General features: G+C 37.1%; 1 protein-coding gene across 1 annotated transcript in view; it reads right to left on the bottom strand.

Moving 5' to 3' along the window:
* SNTG2 (syntrophin gamma 2) overlaps nucleotides 1-27,618 on the bottom strand; it is a 276,316-nt gene that overhangs the window by 46,494 nt on the left and 202,204 nt on the right. The window contains exons 10-11 of the mRNA XM_054195752.1: nucleotides 19,803-19,932; nucleotides 10,697-10,735 (exon numbers count right to left, since the gene is read on the bottom strand). Of these exons, the coding sequence (XP_054051727.1) occupies nucleotides 10,697-10,735; nucleotides 19,803-19,932 (169 nt within the window). The remainder of the gene's footprint in view (nucleotides 1-10,696; nucleotides 10,736-19,802; nucleotides 19,933-27,618) is intronic.

Below are 27,618 nucleotides of genomic sequence, written 5' to 3'. Positions count from 1 at the left end.
AGATTTTTACAATTATTAACAGCCATAAACTCAATCTTAAACTGTTCTGTATGCTGTAATCTCTTTCAACCTCAGACAAAAAAAGAATAGATTTTGGGGGAATGGTCTTTCTACACACTGAATTATTACAACATTGTAATATCCCTCTTGATCTATATGGATTGTGATAAAGTCACCTGTTCATTCCACTTCATCAAAGTCTACACAAAACTGCACAGCAATACTTCAGCTACATTTTGAATACATTGCACTATTACTGTGCATGATTTAAATGACTAACAGGAAAAAATAACTTCAATCAGACAAAACTCCAAATAATAGATCATCGAAACAAAGAGAAAGTCTTAGAACCATTAACAAATATAAAGACCTTTTTTTGTTTCTAAATTTGACTACAATTCCCAAAAGATATCAGAAACTCATAAAAAGTTTTTCAATTTTCATTTTCTTTAAATCCATTACTTAGCTTTGCATTGTCAACATAATTTGTGGAATAAGGAACCAGTTATATACCTCATATTAGAAATAAGAAAAAATGGTCTGCTGATTTACATCTTACAAAAGAAAATAAAAACTTATCTGGAAAAACTAGCTGGTATATAATAGTTCAATGCCATTTAAGAAAACCCATGAAGTAAATACCCTTCCAAAAGTTTTTCAAATCCCAAGATTATGGTCTGTGTATTAGCACCATGAAACACTTACCTAACTATTAAAGATGCTAGGACACAAAATGCTGCAGCATTTCCTGAACTTTCTAAAAGACACCTATAAAATGAATGCCTACATCAAGTTGTTCCATTTTTTTTTAAATGAAGGTGTGAAAAAATTCCAGTAGCATATTTGTAGATCAATTTAAAATTTGGAGAAGAGTACCTCTGCAGAATACTGACTGAAGTCTCTGTATGTACATACAATTAAGAAAAGAAATATAGAACAGCTAGAAGACACACAAGCTTTTTGTTTGTTCGTTTGTTTTAGAATTTTTGTATATCTAGGAGAAAAGCAAGGGTTGAGTTGATTTAAATACAGATTGCTCCACCAAATATGAAAGACTGAATGAGATACTTTCTTGGAGAAGAAGCAATAGTCAGGCTAGGTAGGGGAAGAAGGATTTTTATTGGAAGTTAAGTGGTGAGCTCAGTGGGCTCAGAGCTGCATTACTGCCATTTGCATGGGTGGGGGAGAACAGGACGGCAAGCTAAAAAGTAAGTACTAATGACTATGAAAGAGAAAGAAGAAAAGACAAAGCAAAATACATTTACGAGGAGAAATGAATCAATTTGCTAAGATCAAAAATACATGAAAAAATATGAAATTAAAATGAAAAGAACAAAAGGAAGGACACCATACAAGTACATAAAGAGAGGAAATCGAATGAAAAAATATTTGTGAGGAAAAAATGTAAAGAAAAGAAATGTCTACTTGCCTATAAACACACAAAGTCCTTAAAAAGGTAAAGAAGGAAAATAGCAGAATTTCCTTTATCAGAACCAGTGTTTGGTTAACTTATGCATATATTGAAAAAATAATAAAATTATGCATATTTTTATAGAGATATTAAAAAAATCTAATATATTTTTTACTTTCTTTCCACACATCTTTCTTATTGAGTGGTTTATTTGATGGTCATTTAGTCCATAGACATGGAGAAAGAATAATTATTGAGTTCAACAAAAGTCTGTATGGAACAAAAGCAACAAAGTGTTGGTACTCAATAACAAGCTGTTTGTGGTTCGTAAGTAGGCTACTGAGATTTTAATTGGGTCTCAGTATGTGCATGGAAATATTAATCCGGGGATAAAAACTGTTGTTATTTGGATTGAAACCTGCCATTTGAAATTTTAAGGAGTGCTCATAATGCATTACACTACAAACTGTCCCATTCTTAGCATTGCTTTCACCACTTTATTCCCATACTGCATAATCAATTTGAGACTGCTATCTGAAACTGCGTGGAAAATTACCCATACATCATCGATGTATTATTAAGTTTCTAACACGTTTAATACAGTTTCCAAAAGTTCCTGTAGGAACAAAATGAGCGATGGCACTCATTATGAGAAGATAAAACAAGTCACTAACAATATGTAATCCAATCACAGCAGATAAATGAAAGATCTTATTTGCACTTATTATTTTCCTACAGCAATAAAGCATCTAGATGCTGCAATGACTGGAAACTTAATGTGCTATATTTAATAAGGCAACCAGTATATTTTGTATATAGTACTTTTAGTTAAATAGTTATGAAAAGTAAATGACGCAAAACACTCCAGAGGGAAATGAAGAAAGAAAATCAAGTAGATCTCTGATGTATGAAATGTCAGAACAGATGGGTACACTTATGTAATTAAAGTGGGATAAGAATCTACAACAGACACCAGCTTAGCCTGCAAGTTAAGAACCAGTGTTGTACCATGAAGCACAATGGAACAATAGAAAATTAAGAAAGCAAAGAGAAGTACGTCTTGAAGTAGCTTAAGTACTTTTTTTTGTCTTTTCTAAAGCAAGCGCTAGACTGCATGTTTTGAAAAGTACAGATTTTGGGGGGAAAAAGTGCAGTATTTTCACATACGTTATGATTAACTAAAAAAAACCAAAACAAAACAACAAAACAAACAAATTGAAAAATTGGAATGCTAGAAGTTTTGATGCATTACATCAATTGCATTCATTTATGTCCAAATGGCTACCCTTCAAAACATAATGTTTTAGAGATTAAACTACAGATGAACCTTAGAAATTATCACACTTGAGTGTTTTAAGTGCTTCAGCTCAAGAATGAAATTTATAAGTCCAAGCTGGGCACAGTTTGAATGGCACAAATAGCAACATGTCTGTACTAACCCAAAGGGTTAGTTAGCACTAACTATGAAGACAGGTATGTATCTGAATTCGTGCACCTTCCCAGGAATGGGCTGCCTGTGCAAAATTTGGATTACTTGTCCTTTAGGTAGCGATACTTGTTTCTCTTCTTTGCTTGTTATAACAAGGAGTCTGGGAAAATGGGGGCTGATGTCACTCACCTTTTCTTATAATAGCCTTCTTGTTCAAGTTAGGATCCAGAACGCAAAACTCACTCTTGAAGACAGTAAGTTGCCTTACTGGTTATACATTCTTATATTATACTAAATCAGTATCATTATTTGTGCAGCAGGAACTAAATAAAATCAGAAAACTCAGGCTCTTCACCATTTTTTTGTCTTGTATGTCTACTTAATTATTTTGCAATATTTAAACAGCAGTAGCAAAATACACCTAACAAGCTATTCTCCTCCTCACCAAATAAAGCCTCAAATTGTTTTTTTCTGCAGTTTAGGAAAATTAAAAAAGAAAGCCTTTCAAACTACAGCTGTTTGCTATAGCTGTTGCAAAAGAGTCCTCAAAGAAGAAAACTCAATCTGAAAATTCAGTCTCAGCTTCCTTCTACATGTTATGCCCCAATCAATAACATGATAATTCTGCTTAAAAATGTGTTAACATAATTTTTATTGGAGAATAATCCTGAAGAAGGACTGATCTCATAGTAGTAATCCAATGAAATCACAATTCTGTAATATCGAATGGAAAAGCAATGGGTTCTAAAAGCTGTGAAGAGCAGATGCCTGTGCAGAAAATTATACGCTCTAAAATCTTTCTCGCAATCCACAAATCAGAAATATGCAAAGAAAAGGAGAATAAAGAAGAGTTATTTATATATTTTTTTTTAATATTCTAACAGCTAAGGGAAGCTTAGGAAGACAGCTTAATCAGAGACCATGATTTTTCACCAAAGACAGAATTGCCTTGTGCCACTCTCTGCCAGAGACACCATAGACCCAGCTGACTGCTGGAAGATGTGGCCAACATATTAGGGTAAGAAACATTACTTAAATGTACTCTTTCGTAAAGCTTTCCTTAAATAGGAATAGGTTTCCTTTGTCTGACGTATTCTATACAGTTTCTAGAATTCAATGTTTTGAAGTCTTACAACTTCAAAGACTTATCTAATATCAACTATTTCATTAACACAAAAAAATGGGACATAGAAATACTATGAACATACTGTGAATGTATTTGTTTTATAAAGCATAGCGAGATTTCGAGAAATATGTTAGGAAATGCAACCACAGTTTTCAGAATTCTATTATGTATAGATTTGTTTTGGAAAATCTCTTTTTTTCTTTTTTTTCCAGTTTGCTTGTATAGTAGTAATAGTTATTTACATCACAGAGGCACTACGTATTAGCTAACTGACTAGAGGTTAAAAAGTTTAAGTAAGTGCTTTAAAGTGGCACTTCTTCCATTAGAGTAAGTTTTTTCAGTGGAAGACCTGAGGTCTCAGAAAAAATGTCTGACGCAGACCAAGAGAGTTTCATTAGGAATTACATAATTGACCCCCCATATCAAAAAAGTTAAAACAATTACTAAGGAAGATCTCAATTCTATCTCTACATGGTCTCTTTTTATGCTGAAAGGAATTTAGTCATGCTCTCTTTCTACAGGTGTAATTTGTCTGCAAGAATCTAACTTTTCCAGACTAACAATTAGGAGAAAGTAATTTTATTGCTACGTGATATATTTTTAAAACATTTTTCTCTGTTTCTCAGAGAATGAAAAAAAAAAACCAAGACAGAAAATGATCTTACAAGAGTATGTGCAGGGTTTCTTTTATTCTGAAAGATGAAGCCAAGCAAACATGTTCGTGGCATACCTGGGGCAGCAGTTCTGCTATGAGGAACAATAGGAAAAGCCTCCATATTTGAAAAGTTCCTTATTTAGAATTAGGATCATGTAATTGTCAAAAACAGAGTGGAAAAGAGGCTTCTGAGAAATGTAGTACATTGCCCTCTCCAAAATGCAGTATCCTTGATACTTATTTTGTTTCTAAAAATGCTTCCTTAACGTCTTAACAATCTCCAGTAATGGACACTTCATAATTTCTCTCAAGAATCTATTCTAGCACTTTATTATATTTACTAGTGACGAGAAAGTCTATTCCTCATGTCAAACATGAATTGCTCTTGCTGTAATCACAATTTAAGACTTTTTTGGCCCTAGCCATTACAGTCTCAAATGATTTTGACCTTAGAGTAAAAAAAGCTTATTCAGTTCATACATGGAGCAAAAATCCATGAACAAGAATATGTAGGTTGTGTGGCATCTTTCCTTGCTTCTTTTCACATATTATTCTCTGAGCACAAAGTTATCGCTCCTGAATATTTCTTTCATATCTCCCTCTCTGTCTTTCTTTCAATGTATCCACGGAGGCCATGGAAAACCCCTGGTCAATATCTTTTAGGAAACATAGTGCACAAGATCAGATGCAGTACTCTTGCCAAGGCCTTTCAGCAAAAGGAACACTTAGCATGTCTCGCAGTAACTCACTTAGGTACAGCCCACAACGCTTGACTCCTCTTTCTCAAAAGCCACAAAGGAGAGACAGTTGTTATGGCATGCTGGTAAATGGCCAGCCCTGGCATGATGTTAAACTGACAAAGTAACAACGTGAGAAACTGCTGGACGTTGCATACAATGCAAAGGGAGAAGCTGACCGGCCAACTCAAGTGGGCAGTGCTACTAATAAAACAATAACGGGATAAACTAGCAGGTGAAATACACGAAAAGAAAGTGAAGAATGAGTGAAGAACGCCAAAAGATAATGAAAAGGGGGTGCTGACTTACAGGCAGTGGTGGTGGTATCATAGATAAAGGCTGAAATAACCAAATAAGCATGTAAAAATCAGAAAAAGTAAGGGCCAATGGAGAAGGAGTAAAATGTGTGTGCATTCCTTATTTGGGAGAGGCAAAAATGGGGGAAAAAAGGAATATAAGATAAAGCATATGAATGGGGCTTTTGGGTGTCTCTGTTGATCAGCCCTGTACCTGATTACCACAGGTTGATGTAATAATAAACTATAATAATAAATCTTAACAATAAACCTATTGGTTTTCTTACTATCTCTATCTGACTGGCTTCTGCAGACAGAGGCATCTGGGATGGTCTCCCTGAGGCCTAGCAAAGCGACGGACAATGGAACAAACTTCCTAAAATAATTTACATCCCTAGATACTTTTCAAGTATTTTCCAGTAACAACAACTCCAGTTATTCCCCACAGCCTCTCACATATACTTGATTATTCTTGCCTATGTGTTGTACCTTAATTGGCTTCCACCCTGTTTCTCAGACTCATTCTTCAATATGCCAAGATCATTCTTATGTCTAACACTGCATTTTAAAGCTTCATGTCTGCAAAACTAGTAAACTTGCTTTTGCTAACACACCATAAAGGGAGTATTCAAGGGAACTGGATCCAGGACAGACCTTTTCAGGACTTCTAGTCAATATATCAGTTTTGAAAGCGAACCATTTATGCCTATTATTGGATTATTCAACAAAGTCTGTACAACCAAATCTGGATAATACTTGTTTAAAATACTGTAATGTCAAGAAATGTCATAAACCTTACTGGAATCAAGAAATGTTGCAGCAACTGCCTGTCACCCATCCACAAGATGTGTTATACTATCACAGGAAGAAATTAGATTGGTTGTCACTATTTATTCTTGACAAATCCTTCAGGGCAGACATTCATCTGCTGTCTTGCAGCTGCATACAAATATTTCGTTTATTTATTTAAAACGTCTTTCTGGAGATTGAAGTCAAATTGACTAGTCTCTGATTTCCAACTTCTTTCTTTTTCCATTAACAGCCATGATGTTTGCCCTTTCCTAATCTTTTGATGTGTCACCTAGCAGACACAAATTCCCTGAAATATCTTGATAATAGCTCTGAGATTATTTTGACCAGTTTTTCAAATGTCACCAGGCATTAAAAGCATACACACTGCCAAAACTTCCCCTTGTATTGTAATCTGAGATTTTATTGTTTTTTGATAGTATTACTTGCAACAACCATCTTTTGCAGATGATCTTTTCAGTGAAGGCTGACGTCTGATATGCTGAGCAGATGACAAACTTTGTCTTCGTGCTATTAATGCACTTAGAGGGTAATTTTATGTTACCTATCTATCCCTTGGTGGTTGCATCTTGATCTGTGTCCTGGTCTTCCTGCTACTATCACATGCTACGCTTTTACAATCATTGCCTCCAGATTTCACCTTCTGTATGATTTCCTTTGGAGGTCGATGAAGAGGTCATTGCAAAAATCAAAACAAAGAAGGGAAGATAAATCATTGGAAGTAGTGCAAATCTGTTTTACAGCATCACAAGAAAAAATATAAATAGTCTTATTTAATATCTGATCAATATTTTCCTCTTTCTACTGAGAAGAAACTCTGTTGTTTTAGTGGAGAACAGAAAATGATCGTATTAGTCTTAAAACCCTAAAAAAGCCACACAGCAAACAAAATCAAAAACCTTGCAAGTAGTTTTTCTGTGCAGAGAGAGAATTGCCAAATTTACTGTTTCATAAAAAATATAGAGCAATCCAGCAGCGTGTGCTTTCTTGAAAACTGAGTCCCAAATCTAACTGCCTACTGATAACACAGAATCAAGTGTTTTCAAGTCCCTAGAGCGCTGCAGTAAATTATATCAAGGAGAATCAAAAGTTACAATATCTGGAGAATGGTGGCTGTAAACATGCTCCACACTCAATAAAATAATGCACAACCTGGCTCAATTCCCCTCTTTCCTTGTGGAGCACTAACATGCTGTAAAAGTATCCAGTGCGTAGATGCTGTGTGCTTTGTCATCTACGCAAGTTATATATACACTTAAGAGCCAGAGCTTCAGCAGTGGTACTTATTTAATACCTTTCAAATTCATGTAATCCCTGCGTATTTGTTAAATCCTTGTAGTTCTTGACATGGCCTAACTAGTATGACATGCCCTGGGACAACCGGAACTCTCCAAACAATTCCCAAGGACGGTCTGGGATTTAAGCATTGGCGGGAATAATTTCCAACAGGCAGTTTAAATGGAGAAACCCTGCTTTGGTGGGAGAAGAGAATTTAAAAGTGTGGAGGTAGCCAGACCACATGAATTAGCTTCATGACCTTGTACTGCTTATTTTAACAGCACAAATATATTCATAATAATTACAACTACTACTACCTTTCTTACTACCTCTAACTTTGGACCATAGAGACAGGGCGAGTCCAAACTCTTTGACTTCTTTTGGCAAAGAGATCCATAAATACAGCTGGTTTAGACCTGGGAACCAATATCTTAGTCCTTTCACTTTCCAATCTTCTTGAGTTATGTGCTCAGGGATGCATCAGGTTCTGGAGATTCAGTCTCCAGTAAAACCAGTCAGGGGCAACATGAAAGACAAGGAAGAAAGCGAGATTTAGCAAAGTCACTGTTTACGTTCCTGACCCTGAATCCCAGTTTGTTAATGACCTATGAAAAACAGAATCTGAATGAAAACTCTCCTGATCCAACCTCGTCCCTTTATGAAAGATTAGGTTGAACTCTAATGATAATGAAGAAAACTCACCGCAGGCGACACAATAATGAAACTCTAAGGACCTGTTTAATTCTTCAGGAATGTCTATACTCAAAAGTCAAGACAAATTTGCAGCTATCACCAATTTTACTCCAAGGCAGCTCTTCAAGTGACCTTCAATCTCTTAAACTTATCCTTTCTCTAGATTTTAAATCGACTGCATTAAGAGCTATTCAGGTTTGTACAAACATTATGTAACTGACATTAACAGGCTCCATTAATCTAGGGCAGATCAACTCCTCTTCTGCTTTCAGTTATCACGGACAAGTTTTATTTTATTCCTTTGTGATATATATATATATATATATATATATATATGAGAGATTCACATTTTGGTTGCTTTTAAAGCAGATTTTCTCAGGACATGTTAAAGTCTGAATTTTTAACATTTGCTCCTTTAATATTTTTATATTGGCTAGTTTTATTTACTTGATCTGCCCAAATTCATAATAAACTTAATTTTTTCTCACTTTTTTTGCAGAGAACAATCAAATGTTTGTTGCTGTCAGTCCCATCTTACGTTCTAAAATCCTGAAATTAGGGTCCTATTTGTATCTTCCCTTCTTTCATATTTGGAATGGGAAAAATGGGATAGACTTGTACTGCCTAACTTTAGGCACCTGCTTTAGCTGATGCACTAAGAGGCTACTCTTCTTAGGACCTCAGTATAGTCAAGACAGAAAAAGGGGCTCCTAAGAAGGATGATTTAAAGCATGAATATCAAGTCCCACATTTGAACAACTCTCTGTAACAGAATAATTTGCTGCACTGACTGTCTATGCAATTTATGGAGACTAGTCCATTTATTTAGTAAATAAAATTACATATTTAGTGATAGGTTGTATGACTGTCCCCAATACTTTGTAAAAATTGAGGAAGAATATGTCTTCCTTTTTTCAACTAAACCCATTATGTATGCCCAAACTGATATGAATAAACTTTGAATACTTATAAAAGTACTTGTAGTAGAGAGTTCATCCCACAAAAGATACCCAAATTCAATACCTTTTCCCATGGCATTTATAGTCACCTGTTTTTCATATCAGTTTCATTAATAATTAAAAGCCATGGCAGAGAGAGTATTTAAATGCCTCCTTCTTACACAGAATAGGTATTTGTTTTGGCTTTGGGGGTAACTTGATTATCTATTACACATAGAAGTCAATAGTGGCTTTTGAGGTTTGTTTTTTTTTTTTTCCTCCAAAGTACTGGCCCAAATATAAGAAAAAAGTTTCCTGTGTAAGAAAATGTCAATGGTTAAGTATTTTTAATAACTTTTAGTAGAGTCTATAAATGTCCAAGCAGATTTTACAAATAAGATGATGAAATGGTGATATATGAAAGAATACACAAGTTGTCAAACTAATAAATATTTATTTAATCCCTATATGAAGATTTTTTTGACTCAGACTTCTGTAATAATATTCCATAATAAATTTCTGCAGTAAAACAGTATATACGACACCTTGTCTAATTTTCACTTTTATAATCTACAAACCCAGCATTTTTGGAAACAGCAGGGACTGGGCTCTTTGTTCCTGAGTAATGATTCAATGCCAGATTGATGAAATGAAAGCACACGTAAATGAAACTCATTAGTTCTATAATACAAGCTTCAAAGTACTTCCCAGAATTACAGAATTAGCCTGGAAAATGCTGCTATTATATTTTACAAAGTAAATGAAAAAACTCTTCGCAATACTACAAGAAGTAAGAACACTTTCCAATGCAGTAAATTCTTCTGGATCTTTAGGACATTTGTCTAGTTGGAGCAGAAGAAATATCTCAGGCTCTTGAGCTCCAAAAGTCCCAAACAGTCATAGCAAACATAGTCTGCACAGCATCACACACACAAAACAGTTTGGATTTGTAATACATTCCTTGGCTATCTGTGCACCATATGTGATGTAAATACAGAGTTAACTTGTCAGACTCACTGGTGCAATATTGCATGCAAACATGTACTGTGCTTTCCAAGACCTGGCTGTGAGTTCCACTGTCCCCTTCTCATTTATTTCATGGCTCCATCCAATCCACTTTTTAGGTCTACAGTGGAGGATTCTACTCATTACTGTGGATTCGTAAGAATCTGCAGTATTAAGTCAGTAATTTCATAATTTTAAACCATAGAAAACTTGGGTTTAGAATTTTAAAACTGACTAAATGTGAGTATGTAAGCTCTACAAATTTTGCAACTTAATGACAAGAATGTAAAAAATTGGATAATATAATGGAAGTCTTACCTGGTCTGAGGGAGAACAGCATTTATTTGCCATTTTCATCTATGAAAGACAGATGAAAGAATACACAGGGTTATTAATATGCTGAAGAGTTTCTGTGATGCAATTAGCATTGACTTAGTTATTGAATACTCTATTAATACTTCCAAATTATAAGAAATTAAATCGTTCAGTGCATAAATACTAGGTTTTTACTATTACACTAAATTTACAAAACCAAGGACTCAAAGGCCAGAAAGTCTTTTATCAGAGTTTTCATTAAATCCTTCATAAAAATTTGCATGCATGAATTTAACTTTGCCACCCTGAGTGAAAATATTATACTGTACATACATATACACCTCACTTATGTCTCAGTTAAGCAATTGCTTAAACAGATCTATAAATGAGGCATGGGATTAAGTACTCGTGAAATGAAGGCCATAGAGTGTCAGACATATTTAAGGATTAAGAGAATGTTGTTTAGGCTTTCCTTTTAGTTTACTCTTCAAGATAAAGTTACATATCTTTTTTTTTCTTCTCTGTTCATATAATGAAAAGTTTTGTTGATTTTGGCTTTTCTTTGGCAGTCATAGTTTGCACAGATGAGTGGTGGACAAACCCTGACAGATATTCCCTTCTCTAAAGTGAAACACTTTACCATGCAACATTAGTAAGTGCAGTAACGATATGGAATTTAGACAGAAACAGAGTAAATGACTGGAAAGACAGACTGCCCTATATACAAGGATAGAAGTTGCAAACTGTCCTACAGTTGATGAGTACTTCCAAAGCATCTTGTCATCAAAAAGCCTGTTTTATAACAAATGGAAAACTTGTGATAGAAGACCAAAAGCTACAGCTATGCACAGGAAAAACTACAAATGCCAGAGGAAAAGAGCAGAAGAAATCCAGGGCTATCACTTGTATCCTGGCAATACTAGATTTGTATGATCAAATCTGTGGATAATCTTTGGAAGCAGAGCACGTCTGCAGCCATGTAGCTCAGTAAAAACGGTGATGCCATTGCCTGTTGTGGTGAGTTGACTGTGGCCAGGAGCTGAACATCTACACAGCTGCTCACTCCCTTCGCCCTCCCAGCAGGAAGGGGAGAGAATAGGAAGAGCAAAAGCAAGAGAACTCAGAGGTCAAGACAAAGAGAGCTTAAAAAGTGAAGGAAATAAGAAAAAAACAAGTAATATAAAGGCAATCACTCACTGCATCCCACAAGCAGACTGATGCCCAACCAGTCTCCAAGTACCAACCACCTTGGAAGACAAAATTCCACCTTATCTGCTATGTCACTTCTATTGCCAAGATCAACTTTATCACAGAATCACAGAATTACAGAATCACAGAATCACAGATGGTTTGGGTTGGAAAGGACGCACAAAGGTCATCAAGTTCAACCCCACTGCAATGAGCAGGAACATCTTCCACTAGATAGGTCGCTCAGAGCCCCGTTCAACCTGACCTTGAATGTTTCCAGGGATGGGGCATCTACCACCTCTCTGGGCAACCTGTGCCCGTGCCTCACCACACTCACAGTAAAGAATTTCTTCCTAATATCTGATCTAAATCTACCCTCTTCCAGTTTAAAACTGTTACCCCTTGTCCTATCACTACAGTCCCTCATAAAGGGTCCCTCCCCATCTTTCCTGTTAGTCCCCTTTAAGTACTGAAAGGCCACTATAAAGCCACCCTGGAGCCTTCTCTTCTCCAGGCTGAACAACCCCAACTTTCATAGCCTGTCCTTGCAGGAGAGGTGCTCCAGCCCTCTGATAATTTTTGTGGCCCTGCTATGGACTTGCTCCAACAGGTCCATGTCTTTCCTGTGCTGAGGGCTTCAGAGCTGGACGCAGTACTCCAGGTGGGGTCTCACAGGAGCAGAGCAGAGAGGCAGAATCACCTCCCTTGACCTGCTGGCCATGCTGCTTTTGATGCAGACCAGGATACAGTTGGCTTTCTGGGCTGCAAGCACACATTGCCAGCTCATCAACCAACACCCCCAAGTCATTTTCAGCAGGGCTGCTGAATTTCTCCACCCAGCCTGTATTTGCGCATGGGATTGCCCTGACCAACGTGCAGGACCTTGCACTTGGCCCTGTTGAACTTCACGAGATTCACACAGGCCCACCTCTCAAGCCTGTCAAGGTCTCTCTGGATGGCATCACTAATGTCATCTGTCTCAGCTGGGTTCCTTCCCAATTACTTGCCTATTCCTCACTGGGGGCAGAGGGGTATCAGAGTGAGAAAAAGTCAAAGCCTTGATGCTGTGCAAGCACTGTTCAGCAACAGCTAAAGCAATGGTGTGTTATTAACACTGTTTTAACCACAAATACAAAACACAGCACCATATGGCCGCTCTAAAGAGTTACATTCATCCCAGCCAGACCCAGTACACCTGCAAGAGGCTAACAGGCTTTGTGTCATGCTAATGACACAAGCCTCAGAATGTGTCATGGTTTTTCTGGACTTGTCTTGGACTATCTAGAGCTGTACTACAGCTTGTTTAGCCATAACATAAACATCTAGTGACCATGATAACATCGCCTACTTGGTTTTAGCAAAGTACAACTGTGGGATGTAATGATATATATGTATATAAAAGCTACAGGTATATATATATATAAAGAATATAAAGTGTATACACACACACACTTGTAGCTGATAGACAGCAATAACAAATCATTATACTTCACAGAGTGAATTATCTATGACCATAAACAAAATGACCCTAGGACAAAATGTAGTGTGGAGGAGTACAGGAAGACAGCAGGAGCCTTCACTGTACAGACAGAGGGTGATACCAAGGCTCAGGGCTGTGGGAACTGACCAGTCAATCCTAACCCACCATGGGCCGTCAGGGCTCCTTCTCCCCCATGTGCTCACTTTTGCACCCCATTTGAATTGAATCGTGTGGTCAAACGGTGCAGGTGTGCTGGTGGGTCAGACAGCTGGGAGTGATGGAGGCTGTGCAGATGAGGTGGCCAGACCTGCTGTGAGCCTGGGGCACCTGCGAGGCCTCTGATCACCTTGGGCAGAGTGCCATAAGAGCCTGCCAGCCCCTTTGAGGGGCACTGCCATGCTCCCCACCACCTCCCTGCCACCCCAGAGCCAAAACAGGGACTACCACAATAGAGGCAGGTCACAGCCTGCAGGCGCTGACACCTGCACCACAGCACAGATGAGGACCAATGATGAGGATGGAGCTGAGATGCAGCGGCTAAGCAGAGTGGGGGGCCCCAAGCAAGGTTCCTCACAACTTTTGCACACAGCTCTGCCTACCGCAGCCTGACCCCAGGCCGCATGGCTGCACCATGCCAGAGGCGGCCTGGAGCACCCTGGGAAGGGGAAGAGGTGGCAGAGCTTCTTGGTGCTCTCGGGGCCCCAACAGTAACAAACCAGAGGGAACTCAGGAACCCAACCTCTGTAACTTGGATAAACCAAGTTGTTGACATGCCCAGTGTTGCAGAAGGAAGCAGACCTCACCATTCTGATTAGGTAATAGGCTTAATCCTGAGCAGCTGTGCAGGACATAATGAAAAGGCACCTGGAATACTTTAATGTCAGGAGGAATGCTGTCACATCCTGCTCCAACCTTCAGGAACAAATACATACACAAAGTAACTATACAGAAGCCATCTTATACACACAGAAAATATTATTTCCTTGCAGGTGGCCAATGACGTGCTGAGTAATAAGGTCACTGTAGCATAAAACATTGCAAATAAACAGGGCTATCAGATCCTGTCTCCTTTCACCCTCCTTTTTGGTTCATTCAAACTATTTAAGCTCCCTATATGACAGGAAGAAATTTTGTTATCCTACTTTTTATTTTATTGTGTTCAGATGTGCCTGGAAAAATGTGTGTGAGACTGGCCATACAGTTTTCTGCAGAATGAGGGCAGAGTACTGTGAAGAGCATTCCTCATAACCAGTCCAGCTTCCCATTGGTAAGTGAAATAAGGAAGAATGCCTTGGACTCCACAGCTATCCACTGCACAGCCTTAGCTCATTCCCTATTCAAAGCAGGGATGGCTGCAGCCCTGACGTAACTGTGGGGAGAGGAAAGATCTCCTTCTGCATCACATTATGTCCCTATGCCATGGTGTTGAGGAGAGAAAAGTATGCACTCTCCACTTCACCTGGCACCCCATGTTCTCTACGTGCCTCCACAGCTGGTGCAGAGAGACAGGAATACAAACCGGATACGCTACTCCTTGCTGGCAGCGCATGAGCTTTCAGCACTGCAGTACAGTAATGGGAGCTGGAGACAGCAGGGGAACTGAAACCAAAAACCTGGATCTGTGAACACCGCAGGCAGCTTGCAAAACGAACTATTAAGCAATTGTAATTCCTATACTCTGTTCTAAATGAATACATATGGGACAGGAATAGAATGGGGATGAAATGATTCAGAACTGTATACCTGACTCTAAATACCTCCCAGGCTGGGTTTTATCTCACTTAACTTTGGAAAGCCAAAAAAAAGAGTTATACATTTAATATACGCATATTCTCTTTCCAGACAGCAGAGAGAGAGAATGATCTTGACATGCACCTTTTTTCTTTTTTTTTCCCTGGCTATAAGAGGATCCTATGCGATTGCTTGTTGCTTGGCTAAATGTAGGTGATGTGATTCTTACCCGTACTGACTTCCCATTACAACCTCCGTGGTTTGAATTGTGGTACTTTCAAATGGAAATTTTTGAGTTTACAAACCAAAAAAAGCAGCAAAAAAGAAATACTATCATGTGTTTTCACGCCAGGAATAGAATTGTTTATATAATCGAGGCAGTCAAATTTGTCTACTGCTTCCTACACACAAGGATTCTGTTTCCATCTACACGTACCCCACATTCTGCTGTGTAAAGACAGACCTCCTCAATCCTCTTTTTTTACATGCATGTTCAAAGCTCATATTCCATAAATTTCTCCCTATTCAAACAGAAGTTTAACTTCACTGCAATACAGAGTATCACTTACATATCCTTGTACTTAAAAGCGTACATATATGACATATACAATTAAAAAAGCTGCCAAAGGCAAAAATATGATCCAGATTAATAACCCTGTTTTGAAGCCAAATTTTAAGTTTCTACCATCCTCCAATGAAGCTGCTGGAATGATTTATAAAAATCATAAATCATGTTTAAAGTGGAACAACGTCACCTTAACTTGTTCATTTACCTGCTTATGAACTACTATTTATTTCTAAATTTTTTTTTTAAATAACACCATTAGAATATCACGGGGGGAAAAATTAAAACCTTGAGAAAGTTATAAATATAAGAAACAAGTCTCTATAATGTAAATGAACTGGCAGCATTACCTTTAGGTGCTTGTACTGATCATGACTACATTAATGTTCAGTGTTATGCTTCAAAGAAAATAATTAAAATCCATGAGAAAATCTGCACATGTTTCATAGCTGGCTATCTGAATGGTGGAAAACAGAGAGAGAAATATAAACTATTCCAAAGGACTCTCTCCTAAGAAAACCATCTCCAGCACAGCATTCCCACCTCAGCCTACAAAGAACGCTGTAGCTGAACAAATTAAGATCAGGAGCAGTGAGAAGCTCATGCAGATCAAGTTGTTTCCTGTGCTGCTTCTTTCATCACGGCAGCTTTGCTGCCAGTTTCTGTTCCCTCTCTCCACTCAGTTTCTTCAACTGTACCTCCTTCTGTGAGAAAAGAGGTGTACAAGCAAAGAAATAAATGTGAGATGCTGATTCATCTCTATTTTCTTCTGTGAAAGGTAAATGTGAAGAATTTTGAGAACATTGACAAGATTGGTGATTGAATTACAAAAGACGACAATAGGGAAGTTTCATGCTGGTAGAAAAGTGTATGAAAAACAAGAATATGAACAAAGTGATAAACAATTTGGGATAAGGGTCCTTAGAAAAAAATGTAATCCATACTGCTTGTGAAGCTGACAGTTACTAGGAGATTTTCTGAGCTAAGCATACAAGGCATGTATGTGTAAGAAGGGCTGAAAAGATTCCCTTACATCTTTCTCCATGTTACAGTATTCCCCGTGCTCCTCTGTCTTCTAAGAACTAACTCTCTTCAGGCTAGTACCAGAATCATTATTTCTTATCTACCAAGTAACACTTCTAGATGTGCTACATCCAGGGGTAGCATCCTTATGCAGTGATGACTTCTCACATCTTCACTATTGAAAGATGACTCCTCCTTTATACTCGATCCCCAGAGAGCTTGCCTTTGCATAGAAGTTAGATGTTTCCGCACTTCAAAAAAGTAGTGTGACATTAGCAGAAGTGTCACATTGTGGCAAAGCTATTTTTGTACTGCCTACATTAGGACTGTCTTCTGGCATCAGAAAGAGTTGTCAACTGCTAAACAAGACTGCATTAGGTAAAGTAGCAAAATAAAGTATATTAGGGTAAAGTGATACAGGAAAGATAGGGTGCACTGTAAGAAAACAATCTGTATCAGGAGCTCTTTAAGAACAACAATTCTAAAAGAAATGATTCAAAATCTTCTGCAAACGTGTATGACAAAGGATGTACAAAGGAGTAGCACAAATAGGCACAGATGAAGTAAGAATGACTAAGGTGCAGAAAAAGTTGCTAAAGTCAAGAAACAAGTATCAGCACAATGAAAACCTAAAAATGCGTAGAAATAAAAAGTGAACAATAGAACATATTGCTTAAATACTTAGTAATAGGTCAGGTAAGAATGCTGACATTGTTTATGCCAACAGTATCAGCAAGAAGGTCCATTGTGACCACGCATCTAGCAATTAATTTATGTAGAGAAATGATGGTATAGGACAAAATAGGAAATGAATAGTTTAAATATTTGGACAAGCAATTGAACATAGAGTCAGCAAGGACTGAAGAAGTTAACCCTGAAGCAGATAAGGGATTATCTGAAATAATCTCTGAACCTGTAGCGATTATCTTCAGCTACTCCTGGAGAATGAAGGAGACACTTTACACAAGTGGAGAAGTGCAGAAACAGGAAAAAGCTCTGAGGAATTACAGGTCCATTCGCTAACACCAATTTCAGAAGTATGATAAGAAAATAAACATTTTGTGAGATCATAGTATTAAGGTAATAAAAAGCATTCAAAATGGATTTTCAAGAAGCTTAATCCAAAGGCCTTGCCCTACGCACTGTGGATGTCAAACTATCTGTGTCCTCTGGCTGCCCAGAGGCAGGGAGCGCGCTCCAGCCTTCTTCTGCCATACACTTTAGTTGCAGTCCAGCCTCACAGTCCTGGTCTTAAAAAATGGTTTGCAATAAAAGGGATTCTCACTGACTATTACATCTCCTGTTCTGATGATCAGTAATGAAAACAATGCTCTGGCCAGCCCTTTCCAGGTGTACCACAGACTGCACACCTGACAAAACCTGTGAAGCACTAAATCCAAGCAAAAAGTTCACTCGCCTCTCATCTGATCTGTATAGAGTGTATACACTATCTCACCAAGAACACAAAACATGTGAATTTATCATGGCTGTGGTTTCCCAGACCCCTCCCCAGAACAGCCACTTATAAGAACACCAGGGACTACTTTGTTTACTGAATTCATTATTGTGACATATAACGGAGAAGACCAATACAAATACTCAGCATATAATAAAATATTGCTGCAGACAGGTCACAACACAGTGAAGATACTGTGTCAGGACACGTGCTACTGCACACAGTGCATTTGAAAAAAATATACTAGAACCCTACAACTAATAAAACCTGCTTGCTTTTATAGCCACTTTTTATTGTCTTATTCACCTATATCCTTGGAATGGTTTTTATTCAGTGGATTTCTTTAGAAAGCAAAAGAATTGAGCTTAATAACTATGAACTGGAATTGCTCTAAAAATATTATCATACACTTCTTTTTGCTATTCACACAGAAGGAATTATGAAATTTCATGAATAATTTACATTGCTTTCTTAGCATCATCAAATAGTAATACCCTGTAAATGATGTAAATCACTAAAAAGAGAATAGAGAATATTTATAAAGAATGCATCATAAGCAAAAATGTTTGATTTTGTCAAAGGCTTTGCTTAAGCAAAGAATATTTTAAAAGAATTAATGCAATAAATGAACTATCGTGATCAAATATGATTCCAAGTAACTTTTGAAAACCAGAAAATAAATTCAATTTATAATCTGTTTTGACCAAAGGTTTATGCTGAAATCCAATAAAAATTCTACATAATATAATCGGAAGAACTAAGCAACAATTAACCTAGAGTACAAAGTACAAATTAAAGACATGCTACGAAATCATAATTTATAAAAAAAGTTACAGTCTGAACACATCTGAAAAAAAAAAAAAAAAGATTAAAAATCTGCACAGGCAACCCTCCAGGGACAGCTGTGCTCTCATGTTTTCATCATCGATTTCTACCATTTCAAAAAGGCTCAAATATATTTTCAATATTGGACATTATTGAGTTCCCTATTTAACTTTATGATTCATTCCAGAATCTTCAATAGTTTTCAGTTGTTCTTTCTTGGAATAATAATGTGCTGTCCAAATAATAATCTTCCATGTCCCCAGGGATTATTTAATACTTCTGGTTGCAATAGCAAATGCTACTTATGAATTTACAGGAATAACTTAAAACAGCATAGGCACCTTTTTACTTCTAGGGAGAAAGATGGAATAATATGACCTTAAATAAATCAACTCCTAGACAATTTAGAGAGGTAAAAATACTGTCTCCCAATAAGCCTCTATAAGTTACACTACACTAGCTACAGAATTTTCACATGCCTCTTCAACAAATACTAATTTCAAGCACATTTTAATTATAAAAAATCAAAAATGAAATATTTGGCATACCTAGAGCTCTGTGAAATGATCAGAAAGGATAACTACTTTGCCTTAAAAAGTCTTTAAAATAATAAATGCAATCTGATTTTCTCCTACATTCTGTTCTATAGTAACACTGCACCTCTTGAAAACTTCTTGATACTTTTGATTGACAAGACAACCTCTCCCTGCTCTTTCCTTTTCCTCCCCATACACATGCATTTTATATATTGTATCTTAAACGTGAATTATTTTCTACCCTTGGAAAATTAGAAATAATTTTACAATAGCACAGACAAGAAAATATGCAGAAAGTAACATACATTTTGAAGTGTCAAATCACTGATGTTAGTTGATATTGCTCTCAGCCAGTCAGCACTCTCCTGGGCTGTATAAAACTGAAGTATCCCAGTACTAACTCCATCGAGTGCCAGCACTTCAAATGCATTAGATCTGCAGTAAGAAGAAATATATCCGTAAAGGAAGATACGTCAATTTTCTGAAACTGCCCAATATTTCTCAGTGTTCAAGTGATTTTTATACCTTTTGACAAGTTTTGAGTCTTAACTTTACAAATCAAAAGAAAGGCAACAAAAAGAAGGATAATAATGGGCAGTACCAGGAGCAACACATACAACAAGTACTTTCTCTGTACCAGTATATATATATATATAGTGCTGATCATTTACTTCCCTTGAGTAGGGAATTCATATTCATAATTACTGTACTTAAGGTAGCGTATTCAGGAAGTACGCGTTACACCTTTTTAAACAAACATAAATTTTTTTTTAAAACAAAATTACTATTTTCTTTATTGCATTTTGGTTTTATTTACTAAAAATGTATTAAGTTGCAAAGAACTGCCTTCCCTAGCTTTAATTTCTTGGATTCCTGTACTTTTCTACATAACATTCTAAGCAATGTTTCTTTTAAGCTCTTTTATGACTTAGGAATTTGAAAAATGTACTTAGAAGGTTGTTTAAATAATTTTTGAATGTAGGGCCCTTTATCAAAACAGCATCGAGACATGCTAATGTGCAATTGCATTTTATTATTTTTTTTAGGCATCTTTTACATGTTTATCGCAAATTTATTCCTCAAATGCCAATGCTTTCCTTACTATCTGCAGTAAGTTAGGCACTGTTTATGTACCTCTGAAATCCCCCACATTTGGATGCTGGTGGGATATGGTTTTTTAACTGTGAGATTTTTCAATAGGAACAAGAGTTCATTAAGTAGTGGCATAAAAGTACACTGGTCTAAATTTGAAAGGTGACATACAATAGTTTCAGCAACAAAACTTCAGAAAGCTACACAGACTATTTAAGTGCCTGTAAGTGTCATGAGAATTAGATTTTAGTCATATATTAACGTGAAAGACAAATATAATTATCTGAATAATTGTATATATGTTGGTTTTGTGTATAATTTGGAGAATATCACTGCTACCTCCTACATTTACAAATTAGACATTTATACTCGTATGCTATATTGCTTTCTTTTTGGTTCTAACCTAGAAGAAAGCAAACTACTGAATCAAGGATACCGCTTTATGAAGTTGCTAGGTTTTCCAGGTGATTCTCTGATCTAAGGTGAAGTCTTCTACTGCTTAATTTATGATATATGTCAACATGAGCATTCAAAATGACGCATAGAGGTTAACAGGCAGTTATCCATTCATGACTTACAGAAAAAATCATTAACTTAACGTTTGTCATTTGTAGAGCGTTTGATGATGAACATGAATACTGAACTCTATATACTTGCTAAAGAAGGTCATATAAAATATACATCACACACAATGTTAGCAAGACAAAGTATCCTAATATATATACATTAACTGATATACTTCACTGTTAAAAGAGTCATAAAGCAGTATACTTGCTGTTTGCAAAAATAACATTCTTGGTCTGAAGACTTAAATATACATCGGCTGATTCCCTTGTTTTCCTTTCATGATTGAATTATCATGGTAAGTACAAAAACCTCGTGGCAATGGCACAATTCTGTGTCACTTTCATTTCAGTAAATCTGTTTCACCTCTTCAGAAAGAAAGAAAAGGTCAAAACAAATCCTTTATTGTCTTCAAGTAAACTGAGTGAAATAATCACCTCTCAAGCATACTGCCCCTTTTACCTGACAAAGATCCCAACAGTGCTGTAATGGGATGACCTCTTCCACATCCCACTGACGAGGAAGATCTGTCATCCCCTGTGCATTGATACACAGTGGAGCATGGAAACAGACTTAATTTGGTGTCATGAAGAGAAGCCATTCACAATGCCTAACTTAGCTTTGATATTTGGATTTGTATCTATCTAAGATGCTAGAATCCTTAGACAGACAGAGAGGACAATCCAGAGCATTTAACGGAGCCAAGAAACAGGACATGCTCTCCACTGAGTCCACAAGGTGCCTAGATACTAACTCAGCTTCAGTAGACGCATAAAGGCATGCAATGTGAATGCCTCATCCAAACAGCACAGACTTACGCAAGTGGCTGATGAAAGATCCCAGAAGGGAACTCCTAACAACTAACGCAACCAACACAGGCAATCAAGGTTTAAAAAATAACAAATTTTACTAAAAAATTAACCAATCTTTTATAATTTGAAACATGGTGCTGTCTTATATAAGACAGGTAACAAATGCATTTAGAAATCTGAACACTTCCCTGACAGGATATTTGCACAGAATCCAACAGGGTGTGAGGAATCCTGCAAGTCCTCTAGCCCAGCCTCCTCACTAACTGGTTTAAAATACAAATCTCTTTTCCACAGGAAGACCAAAACCGGACACAGTATTTTAGATGCAGGTATTTCAGAGGTGGCCTCAGGAATGCAAAATAGAGGAGAATAATCACTTTCCTTGACCTGCTGACTACGCTATTACAACAGCAGCCCCATGTGTGGCTACCCTTCATCTCTCAAGGAGCGCACCGCTGACTCATGCCCAATGTGGTGTCCGTCAGGATCCCCAAGCCCTTTCCTGCAGAGCTGTTCCCTTGCCCCTGCAGACTGACACCAGGGCATCCATCCCAGGAGCTCTGTCTCGTTCAAGGCTTCTGATGCGTGGGAGGTAGTCAGACAGTTCAGTGAATTAAATGAAACACGAAAAGAAAGAGACAGGGTTTTTCAAACTTTACAGATGCCAGCCAGGCACAGCCTGTGCTAGTAATACAGTGATTTTGCTCTCAACCTTACTCATCTCTACTATGATTATTTCTTGCCTTCAGTTACAATAATTTCCCTCTCCAAATCCCATAATATATTGTTACATGTATCACGCTGTAGTCTGAAAAACATTCTGTATATAAGGCTACACGTAAATCCAAACTAAAAATAAAAGCTTAAAATGAATGCTGAGGCTTTTTTTTTTTTTTTGAGTGAAACAATCAATGCAAGCACAAAGGCAGCATTGGAATTTAGGAGAAAATAAACTATAGAGGCTTAAATACCATGCCTTTCTCCATTTTCTCAAACTGCAGAAAAGAAAAAAATAAAGAGGCACAACTAAGCACCTATTTCTTTTAGCTGACAAGGATGAGCTTTCCATTTATATCAAATTGTAAGTTTGAGAGGTCTCAGGATGCTATGAAGTCATCTCATCACTACAAAGTAAGATGACATCTTGGCTTTTTTTTTTTTCTCTGAGGCTGCAAGCCCATTTTAAAACAAAGTTAGAGGAAATTACCATCTCATCTACTCCTGCTGTTACTGTACTGACTATTCCAACTAGAACCAGAAAAAATATTTGCTTTTCCAAAATTCTAGACATTTGGGCCAAATTACCCTCTCATTTCTTATTCTCAGACTTGTCTCCCAATCTGTAATTTTGCTTCCTGCAAGTGTTTCCACTAAGGAGCACGAGGCACTGTTTTCTACATTCAGCCTCTTTCTATCTCTCTCTCATGGTGAAATGATGAATGAACCTGGATTCCTGGTCTCTTTGGGGTTTTGTGTACTGCATTTATTTCTCTTAGTACAATAAACACTGGGAGAATTGTAGTCAGAATAACAGATGGGCATTGGTAGACTTAAGTTCTCTTTCTGACATTGACATTTTCCAACAATTAATATTAATTAATATTAATAAAGCATGAAAAGGCCAGTGGGAATTTTGCCATACAGAGCAGTTAGCTACTAGAGAGGTGTTAGATCCAAAGACTTTTCTAAGAGAAAATGTACTATATAAGTGTCAGCTGAAATAGGGAAAGATGAATTTTTACTTTATTGGGAGGTAAGAATCTCAGCAAAAGATATTTTGAGATTTTCAGTATCTGTAGCATGTGAAACCATCTTCCCGATAGACTTATCTCAATGTTTTATTGTATTTCCGTAATAAAAATCTAGATGTTTGTCAGACAGCAGCTGTTTTAATTGAAGTTTACTACCATGCTGATACAGACAGATTTGATCAGCTTTGCATCTTCCCACGTCCTATGTCAGTTTTCCTTCCTGTTTGTATGATTTTCTGATGTCTGACTTCAGTTTTTATTGCCTTTTTTTTTAGTGGCTTGTTTATATTACTATATGGTCCTCTTGCTAGAGTTCCTATTTAGCCTGAAGTTTTGTGGAGTATGGATGGACCTGAATGGAAATTTCCCCAAAAGAATTATCTAAATTACTGAATCCCTTTAAATTCTGTGTTAAAAAATAACGTTCTGTACTGCCAATGAAATATATCCTCATACATTAAAAATATGTTCAAATTTGCTTATATAGCAGGACTATTAACAGAAACTATGCTGCTAAAAAGATATCAAAGTATTAAACGTAAACTTGGATTGAATTTCATCTATGTTTTTTTGTCAACATTTTGCTTTCAGTTTGTAAATCTGTTTAATTTTGTATTGAACTTGGAATGCCAAAGATAACAAAGCACATCTGCTTCTACAGATATTTTCTTAACTGATGTGGTAGTAGAAGCAGCTCCCGGCTGTATTCCATTAGATTTGTAATAACTCGTGCAGAAGGATAGTGGGAGAGGGGGCAGTTTTAGCATTAATGAGAACTCTTATCCTGTTCCCCATAAAGTCACACAAATAGTTACACTGGCATTCTTGAGCAGAAAGAACAAGGGTAATATGGCCAGCTGAAAGAGAAGAGGGAGCAGGATGCAGGTGTGAGGTATTTGGCTTTGCTGCACATAGAAAAATCCAAGTAATTACAGTCTCAGCACGCTTTATTTGTATGGAAGAAAGAGGTGGAGGAGTCTTGCTGGAAAACAGGCGCAGCCTGAATGACTGAACGCTATATGCAGAATCAGTGGGCTACTGACCTCTCTTGAGTGCAGAACATGTAGTAGGACTGGTCACTATGGTGGGCTGGAAAGTGGAATGTATGTAAACTTATTAATATGTGCTTTATAATTCCAGCACAATTATCAGTTACTGGCAATTCAGGTGAGATGCATTTCACCCTATTCAAGCATAGAAAGTCCTGTTGCCTAAATACACAGGTGACAGGCAGCAGTCACAAGCTGGAACATGGCAAATTTCAATTCAACATTAGATTCTTGTTTTGTTTTCCTCACAAACGTGATCAAATACTGGCACAGGTTGCCCAGAGAAGTTGTGGAACCTCCATCCTGGGAAGTGTTCAGGAACTGGCAAGAGATGGCCCTGAGCAATATGATCTCATTAGACATGCTCCGAGTAGGGAGCAGGACTAGGTGAATTCCAGGATCCCTTCCAGCCTCAATTATTCGATGATTCTATAAATGACCCATGCTAAACTCAGGAACTATTTTATTTCATCATCAGCAAGTGCGTGAGATAGGTGAGCTAAGTCTTTCTCTGGAGATGCTTAGTTCTCTCCATTGACTCCAAGGTGAGTCCCCGGATTCAGCAAATTTGTAGGTGAAGGACTATTAGATGTCTACAGTAAGGTGAAATAAATCTCATCCATTAAACTCCAGTCCCCCAAAGATTTTAAGCATGTGAATAGTCCCACAGAATTTAGGTGGAATGCCATTTTGCCTTAAGTTAGCAACATGCAAATGTCTTTTTAGATTCATAGAATCAGGGAATCATAGAATCATTATGGTTGGAAGAGACGTTTAAGATCATCAAGTCCAACCGTTAACCTAGCCCTGCCAAGTTACCCCTAAACCATGTCCCTCAGCACTACATGAGAGTGCATTCAGAGCATAAGTCACACAGTAATTCTACTCTGGAATTACAAGAAAATACTAGAAAATATAAATTACCAAATCAAACAAAATCAGTTTCATCATCTTATTGAATGCACTGGCAAAATAATTATCGAAGTTAAAACCCCTTCAGCTGTATTTTTAAAAAGTCTTAGTGCAAATATTTACAATTTATTTTAATCACTAGGATGATAAAGATGTGTGTTAATTTCTAACTGCTCCTCAAGCACAATGGAAGTGTGCTGTAGAGGTTAAAATTTTAAATAAAAAAAATCATACAACTGTATTTCACAGTATCCCTTATAGGAAGACTGGATTTATCTTAATGATGTCTTCAGAGCTGATTTGATACCTCAGTGGCTTCAATCTCCAATATAATACACAGGTGTCTCTAGGAATTTTTGGACACACGTAAGATGGCTAACAAAATCTGTACTTGGATAATAATTATTGGACTGCCTGCCACTCCAACACCAGTTCAGATTCAGGTTCAGGTTCAAGCTCTGTAAGGCTTTTGACAAAAGGAGAGTCTATATCTTACGACAACAAATCTCTGTCATGACTACAGAGATCATCAGGGTCATTATGCTTAAATGATATGTAAAAGATTACTTCTTCAAGATGTTCAGTTCTCCACATGATTTAAATATCCAATTTATACTGTATATGAAATTCAGACATGATTGTTAGGGAAAACCAGATGTCCATGTGTTTGATTTACACTTAGCAATGTGCTGGATTTCTTTGAAATCTAAATACTTTCTGCATTCAGAAGGAAGAGCAATACAGCTTGATCATATAATTATTATTATTGATAACACAATGCAAATCAGTTTTTTTCCCGTAACACTCCCCTGAAAAGATGTATTTCTTGAACAAATAGATATTTTGTAAAGTAACAGCGATAAACTAAGTAATGAGCATCACAGACTTCAACACATTCAGCTCGCTCCAGAACTTTGTTTTTTTCTTATTTTGGTGTTAAAGCAGGTCTGCTGAGAAAGTCAAAGCTATTTATCCTGAGGCATTTATTGAAGACATCTAGGGGTAAAGTCTTGCTGAGCTAATCCTGGTGGATTAGAATTTAGTATGTTGTCAGCAAGCAGAGGAAAAGACAAAATAAGTCTCATCTTCTCCAGAAACAAACAAACAACAAGTAATAATTCTTTGAACTCAGTGGTAATATTAATATGAACAATTCCCCGAGAGTAATAATATGTTTATCTTTTTTGGGGGGACAGGATTTATTTTGCCTTTTCTTCTGCTTGCTGGTAATATGCCATGGTGTGATTCACCATTCCGTTTTCTAAGGGACACTATTTACTAGAGCAAACAAGGGTGAAGAGGTGTCACACCAATTTTCCAGAGCAACACATCATCTTTGGTGGAAAGTGGAGACGGTTCCTGAGTACACGCATCGTGAAAAGAATGGAAGTGCTTCGTTTTTGCCTGTGGACTTAGTTGCAGCACAGATTTTAAAAATAGAAGCTAAATATTGTGAGGCTGAAGATTCAAAAAATAAACCAGCTCACTCTCCTTATGTTGGCTTCACGCTACTGAGCAGAATTAAAGGGATGTATTTAAGCATGTGAATATACTGCCCTAGAGCACAAAGATATTTCCTTAGTTTTCATGCCACTGATCTCTGATACACTTTTAGACTGTAAGTTTATTGCATCCAAAAGTATGCCTAATTTCTGGCCAAAACATTTTACGTCACTTCTCAGATAAACAACAGGTACTAAAGCAGTCCCAGCCTCTAATAATCAAAATTCAGTGATGATCGTTTATTGTAACTGTGTGGCATAGCTCCTGTCTAGCTTGTTTTTCCTGCCCATACCTTGATTTTTCTCTGATTTAGCAGCTTATTCTAGCCAAGGGTAAGTCAGTCCCTCATTCCAGACAGATCTGCAGAATGCCTAGTTGCTTGTCAGGTATCTTTCTGTTTATATTCTGTAGCCTGCATTTACCTGATGCCTTGATATT

This window comes from Rissa tridactyla, chromosome 3, assembly GCF_028500815.1.
Source record: "Rissa tridactyla isolate bRisTri1 chromosome 3, bRisTri1.patW.cur.20221130, whole genome shotgun sequence".
In the NCBI taxonomy this organism is placed as follows: Eukaryota; Metazoa; Chordata; class Aves; order Charadriiformes; family Laridae; genus Rissa; species Rissa tridactyla.
Note: the sequence above shows the minus strand (reverse complement) of the source record. Positions and strands in the feature narration are given on the sequence as shown.